This window comes from Triticum aestivum, chromosome 7D (assembly GCF_018294505.1).
Source record: "Triticum aestivum cultivar Chinese Spring chromosome 7D, IWGSC CS RefSeq v2.1, whole genome shotgun sequence".
Classification (NCBI taxonomy): domain Eukaryota; kingdom Viridiplantae; phylum Streptophyta; class Magnoliopsida; order Poales; family Poaceae; genus Triticum; species Triticum aestivum.
In genome coordinates, this window is record NC_057814.1 from 453,084,450 (window position 1) to 453,091,806 (window position 7,357).

Genomic DNA, 7,357 nt, shown 5'->3' on the forward strand with positions numbered 1-7,357 from the left:
CCTTGCCGATGACAGCCAGAAAGTCTTCGTGCACGTGTCCCTAAGAGCAACTCCAACGCGACGACGTTGTGGGGTGGGGTAGGAAGCTTCGGTGCCCCGGCGGCGAGGTGGTGGTGCCGGGGACGTGGGAGGTGGCGGCGTTGGGGGAAGGTGTGTCGGCTCCGGCTGTTGGCAGAGGCACCGAAAATGGGCGGCGGCGGCGACGGGGGTGGGACCGGGGTGCAGACGAGGGTTTGCTGTCGAGGGGTGGGAGACGATGGCCAATGTGCCACCGACTAGCGGGCGAGGGGGAGGAGTAGGCGCACGTCGCACATGTCCGCTTCTTGTCCGCCCCGACGCAAATCAGACTCAAAATTGGGCCGGGAATGAGTCGGTAGGCGGACGAAAAACAGACGCGCGTTCGTTTGGGTCGGCGTGTTGGATCGATTTTTCCGTTCGCGGCTATCCAAACGAAAACGCGCGGACGAAATGAATCGGCGCGTTGGAGTTGCTCTAAATGTTATAAGTTTGATGACCATATAGGTTTCTCAATTGCCACACCAAAGATGCACAAGCATGTCCTCTAAACATGTCCAATATATATCTAACCAACGAGAGCAGCACCGTCAGACCACGATCCAACGGCCAGCAGGAGCCCCGAGAGTCCGAGGGAGATTCATCTAAGCCGGGACCGTCGCCTTCCTGCCCCCCACTCCCCTTCCCCGCTCCTTCGCCCAGTCCCCCCACCCCCGAGGCGAGCCACACAGCCTCACCCTCGGCTCCCTCCCGCACCCCATTGCCGCCTCTATCCAATAAAACTCCTGTACAGATCAAACTCCAGGGATCCGGATCAGCCGATCCCGCGCCTCGCCGAGCGATTTTTTACCCTCGATTCTCCCTGGTATTTTTTTTTCCGATCGGGGCTAGGGTTAGGGCCTCGGGGAGGAGGGCGCCGCATTTCAGGCCACCGCCGCCGGAGTACACGAGCCAGGCTGCCCGGGGAGGCGAACGGAAGGGGAGCCAGGAGAAATGGAGAAGAAGAAGGTGGCGGTGTCCAAGGTGTGCCACGGCCACTCGCGGCCGGTGGTCGACCTGTTCTACAGCCCCGTCACGCCCGACGGCTACTTCCTCATCAGCGCCAGCAAGGGTAAGCGATCCGCTCCGCTCCTCTCGGCTGCGGCTGGTCGCCTCGCCCCCCTCGTTATTTTTGGGGGCTGTGGGTCTGCGGCCGCGATTCGTTCGGATCCGAAGCTGTCGCTGTGATGCGGACGGCAGCTGTATGATTCTCGAGATTGTGGATTATGGCACGCGCGCGTGGAATGGGTTTAAGCTTGTGCTCTTTAGCGTTGTACGGGTGAATTCGGTATCTGATGGACGGATATTGCCCACTTGCTGTTTGTGCTATGATTGTTGTGGCTCCCACGTTGTTTCACACACTTCTATGGATAGAATCGGGTATCCAGGTCATGGGATACGCTGATATTCTGTGATTTCATAATCTAGTCAAGTTTGCGCTGTACTGGATAGATTTAAAGGATTTAGAAGTTATTGCGCCATGGTTGGAAGCCAAACTTTGTCACATGCCTTAGTTAAGTGAAGTCTGTCCAAGCTAGGAAAGTTTTCACTTTTCGGCACGGGTTTCACCTTCCAAGCTATTTTTGCCATATATAGTGCACTAGACAAGTGGAATTGAGGCAAGATTCTCTTAGTCTGCGTTTGGCAGTATGCCAGTGGATAATCCAGCCTTTTCAACCAGCTTTCGTTTATTTTTACTGTTTGACTAACAAACTTTTCCATGCTCGTGTGGCTATCTACTTCATTGATGTTTATAATGTCGAATGGAGTTGGACCGTTACTGGATTGCTTGGATATTTGCAGGAAGTAGTTGCTTTTATGTCTGCTTAGATGGAAGCCGTTAGATGAGTAATACGTCAAACTTGCCTTTTTTTCCTTTTCATGTTTTCATCACCACTGAGCTGTCAGTTCTAGGGATGTAAACAAATGATAACTGCTGGACACTGTTAAAAATATTTTTCTATCCATATCTGTGGTTTCAAGCAGGATACAACTAATATGTATTCTTCACTAGCTGTAGTAAACTTTTAATAACATTGCTTGTCCACTAGATGACATCCCTGTTTATTAGAGTGCAGTTGGAGCATATTTTCTAGATTTACCTCCATGACATAATTCTTTGTAACAAGTATTAATATTTGCCAGTGAATTGGCCTCAGCAACGGCTTTAATTCTTATGATGCACTCTTTTTTGTTGCAAGCATTATAATGCTAAGTTCGCATTATGCTAGTCTGTCTGCACACGGATGTCATATCTAAATTTGAATAACTAGGGAAACACATGTTCTGTTTGGTGTTGTGCATTCATTAATTACGATTGTTTACATAGCTAACACGCTAACTTGATTCTGTTGTTCTATTGTTGCGCTCAAATCCAGTTCAATAATTAATATTTTCATGTGATTGTTGTATGCCTGGAACAACTTTTGATCGAGGCCATTGGATTGGGTCAGTGTAGGGCCAGCAAGATAAGATTTCAGGGCAGTTTTAAATCAAAGTGGTGCCCTTATGTTGTTAGTATGGATGGTGCTATATTATATTACTCGCCAGTACTAGAGAACAGGGTACTAGTACCAGAAAAGGGTGCAAATACTGGCACATGATAACTGCTACCTGTCAAGAGTACTTCACTTTTAAATGCATTGAAAATCGTCCCTGCCTTGTTAGATTGCTGATTATCGCCCCAACACTAATATCTCATATTCTGGTCTGCAGACTCAAATCCGATGCTTCGTAATGGTGATACTGGAGATTGGATTGGGACCTTTGAAGGTCATAAAGGTGCAGTTTGGAGCTCTTGTCTCGACACAAATGCTCTCCGTGCTGCCTCCGGTTCTGCGGACTTCTCAGCGTATGACATTTCTCCTGCAAAATTTCATTGATGTTCATTTCAATTATTTTTCTTTGAGAAATCCGAGTTTGCCCGCCTAGTGCACTACTATATCAAAGTATCAGGTGATACTTACCTGCAGAAGATCTATGTAATATGTATATTCGTGTTCTTGCATATCTTCAGCAGACATGCTAAAGTGTGATTAATTTTATCAGCATAGTACTTGTTACAAACTAGACAACTAGTTAAACAGTTAAACTTTCAGTTGTGAAGTTGTGCATAGTGGGCCAATAAGATTTGGATTTCCCTATGCTGTGACATTTACTTAACTGCAAATGATCGGTTTATTTTGCTGGTTCTGTCTACTGATGGTTGCTCGGCTGGTGAACCATAACTTTAATGCATCCATGATTGAATATAAAAATTAGGCAGAGCCAGAAGGCAACAATGTTATGTTCATCTGCATAATTGTATACATCATCACTTTATTCTATAGTTCTAAGTCTGCTCATACTCTGTAAAGAAATAACAAGCATTTTTCTGCAAAAAGGATTGCAGTTCTTCAATGTTAATGCTCAGAAATGTTTATGTACTAAATCCTGAGTATAATCTACTCTTTTGACAGACATATATTGACTATTTTTTGCAGCAAAATATGGGATGCACTAACAGGAAATGAGCTACATTCGTTTGAGCACAAGCATATAGTCCGCGCATGTGCCTTTTCTGAGGTAATGCTTGTTGACACATAGGTTTGCTACCAAAAATCGTCTAGCCATCAATATTTGTAAAAATCGGCAACTTTTTTAGAGATTGGCAAAACAAATCTTGTTGTCAATTTTTTGGCTTTGCCCAAACATTGGCAAGCCAAGTTTTGTCTCCAAGCCAAGCATGTCCTTAGTTCTCCCCTCTCTTCTAACATCTGTATACCAAGATTGCCGGTTATTCTGTCTTTCTTCTCCCCCTTAAGATGATATGCATCCTATTCTTCTCCTTTGTCGTTTTTGGTCCCTCCAGACTTCCTGAACCCGAGACCTGCCAGTGCTACTTCTTGCAACCTGCCACAAAATATGAACTATTCAACAAGTATATTAGCCCTGTTTTTACATCCATGAGCGCATCTCATTGAATAATGTGAAATCATTCTATGATAGTTTAGGTGCTCTGTATGCTTTAGTAGTCAGTTAGAACTATCCTCCATAAACGGTTCTAAACCTAATCAAACCGCCGATGCAACTGCAGGATACACACATGTTGCTCACTGGAGGTGTGGAGAAGATTTTGCGTATATATGATATGAATCGTCCAGATGCAGCTCCAAGAGAACTTGACAAAACACCTGGATCTGTACGAACTGTTGCTTGGCTTCACAGTGACCAATCTATTCTAAGTTCCTGCTCTGATATGGGTGGAGTGAGGTTTGTATGAAAAATATCTTTAAAATTTGAAGCTAGTATGAAAACACATGCTGCTTCTCTATGCAAGCTTATTATACTTGTTTCCCTTGATAAATTACTGTATCACACAGGTTATGGGATGTGAGAAGTGGAAAAATTGTCCAAACTCTTGAAACCAAGGCACCTGTCACGAGTGCAGAAGTAAGCCAGGACGGCAGGTTCATCACTACAGCTGATGGCTCAAGTGTTAAATTTTGGGATGCGAATCAGTAAGTTCTCTCCTGTACGATCTTTGTTCTGCATCACTTGCATTTTTCGGTTTCTTAAACATTTTTTTTGGTAATTCTGCAGTTTTGGGCTTGTTAAAAGCTATGATATGTCATGCACTGTGGAGTCAGCTTCACTTGAACCAAAGTCTGGGAGTAAGTTCATCACTGGAGGGGAAGATATGTGGGTTCATGTATATGATTTCTTCACTGGTGAAGAAATAGGTAAGTCTGTTATCATATTTAATAATTTGATTCCTGCAAGACTGTATGTGTTCCTTAAACAAGAACATTAGATAACATATTAAGCTTTCACTATTGTGAGTTGTAGAGTTTTAGAATTCTTGTTTGTATCCTGACCAGGCGGAGGAAAAAAAATCCCCAGAATGTTTTCTTGGTGATCCCTGGTTACCGAGGGAACCAATAAAAAAATGGTTTAATTTGAAATTCACAGAGAGAATAAACCAGTTATTTCCTATAGATATAACTCTAGCCCGAGGGTAGGGATTACTGGATATGTGAGAGTGGTACTGGCCTACTGGGTACAAATCCTATTTTTGCAGTTATTTTTCCTATTTGCACATAAGGCATGTGGGTGAAAATAGAATACTGAATTATATGATAGTGGTACTGGGTTCAAATCCCAATGCTGCAGTAGGAAAGCAGTTGAAAATATAACACTGAATGATAGCCATTGGATTTCTACCCACAATGAGTGAGATGCCCTGAAAGTCGGATTATAAGTAGCAGTCTATCGATTTTGTTATATAAATAACAAAGTACTTACCCCACTGACTGTAGAATTGTGCTGTCTGGCCATTGAGTGTTCTTTTTTTGGCCGCGGCATATTTGATCCTGATATTTGAAAATTAGATTCAAATAAAAAATTCATGTGAATTTTATTCAGAAAATTGCATTAACTGGAAATCAGGCTGTGTTCCCTTATTGTTAATATTGATGTTTTGATATCTGATTCCGTTGACATGACTTGAGAATTTGTTACTAGTCTCGAGCGCTGTTTATATACTGCAAAGCTGAAATCCAGCCGCAAAGTCAAAGCTTGATTTGTCTTGACCTCGCCTTCAGTATTTGTGTATTCTGCATGCTTGTTAAGCTATGGTCTGTAATTTCAGTATTTGTATAGTCTGTAATTTCAGTATTTGTGGTCTGTAATTTCACATTACATATCGAAATAAGTGACTGCCATATGGTATCCTGACATTTGGGCCGGGATTTATCTTGTGTTTTGCAGCCTGCAACAAAGGTCATCACGGCCCCGTCCACTGCGTCCGGTTTGCGCCTGTTGGCGAGTCATACGCATCAGGGTCAGAAGACGGCACCATTCGGATCTGGCCACTGAACCCTGCAAATGCCGATGACGCCGAGGCACCCACCGCCAATGGCAAACCAAAGGCTGCCGCGGTGGCCGCGGCAAACGAGGTCGCCCGTAAAATCGAAGGTTTCCACATCACCAAGGAGGGGCAGACCGAGGCGTAGGAGGGAGGATCACATCGTCACCGAACCTGGCAGTGGTTAAGCCTTGTTGGGGGGTGCCGTCCGTCACAGCCGGCTCTGGTCTCACGGTGTCGCCCTCGAGTCCGTCATGTCGAAGCTTCTTTGCCGACCAAGTGCGGGTGGACGGACTCGTCTGCCGTGAGCGGGACGGTGGATTTCTGTATGGGGCACTCTTTAGTCTTCAAGTAGACTGTCAAGGTAGCATCTAAAGAGTCAGAATAAACCAAGGAGAAAGCAGCTAGTTTGTTCGCAGAAAGTTAAAACTTATGTATCGCCGATAGCAGTTGCCATACAAATGTCAATCGTGTTAACACTGTTTTTGCCCATCGATCTCTTCTATGATTACGACGACGACGACGAAGGCTGTTGTTTGTCACTATTTGCGCACAAGGTATCCGGGCGTTCCAGGTGACCTTTTCTTGACGTCTTTTGCTCATACGTCTGGAATTAGGAATTGCTCCACATGTTTCGCCATGTGATCGTTTCAACCCGCACGACGTCTCACCATGGCATCAGAGTCGAGCAGCGTGGCCCATAGGAAATCGTGCTTGTGGTCGTTTCAGTCCCCGATAGGAAGACACACTTGCCTTCTCAGACCAACGGCATTTCTTATTTTCCGGCCTGTGCCAAAGTTTGTTTTTCACATTTTCTTTCTTTCTTTCTTTTTCTCTCTTCCATGTTATGTCGCTTGACCGAGACTTGTTAAATCTCAGTCGACTACACCCTGAAAAGCCAATACATTCATGTGGGGATTGCTTGCCCAGAGCCACACTCTACAAGGTAATGTGAGAGTTACCAAGTTGGCCTCCCAGTTCAAACGAAATGAAATCTCTGAACCAACATCCTTTCCTTCCGAGCGAAATACACGAGCGAGCGCATGCCAAGAGCTACTCCGAGTAGTACTACAGGAGTAGCACAGCCTCTCTCACGAAGGCATGAACGAACCCGTGGCGAGTTTATGGCGCCGGCATCGACAGCCTGGTGTCGTTCGTCCCGTATGTTGTGCCAAGCCAACAGCAACAGTGGAGCACCTCTGCCTGGATCTGCCTCACGTGGTTCCACAGGGATATCGTAAGGCCTCTGCGTCGCCATTTACGTCCCGCAATTACTCGCGGCGTCCTTGGATCGGTCCTCCCCTCCCCTCCGCCACCGCAGCGTGCAGAGTCCCGCGGCTCTGGCTCTGGCTCTGGCCGCCGCAGCGGCAGCGCACACTTGCCCTGGCCGCATCTGCGTGAATGCATGCATGTGCAAAATTTACTACTGTACCACCACCGCACAGTCGATTCGACACG

General features: G+C 45.7%; 1 protein-coding gene across 1 annotated transcript; it reads left to right on the forward strand.

Moving 5' to 3' along the window:
* Nucleotides 1–684: 684 nt before the first annotated feature.
* LOC123165014 (serine-threonine kinase receptor-associated protein) lies at nucleotides 685–6,391 on the forward strand. The gene is made up of 7 exons (XM_044582643.1): nucleotides 685–1,126; nucleotides 2,770–2,905; nucleotides 3,537–3,618; nucleotides 4,130–4,305; nucleotides 4,416–4,553; nucleotides 4,636–4,775; nucleotides 5,803–6,391. The coding sequence occupies exons 1-7, from the start codon at nucleotides 1,009–1,011 to the stop codon at nucleotides 6,045–6,047; spliced, it is 1,035 nt and encodes a 344-aa protein (XP_044438578.1). The 5' UTR covers nucleotides 685–1,008; the 3' UTR covers nucleotides 6,048–6,391.
* Nucleotides 6,392–7,357: the final 966 nt, after the last annotated feature.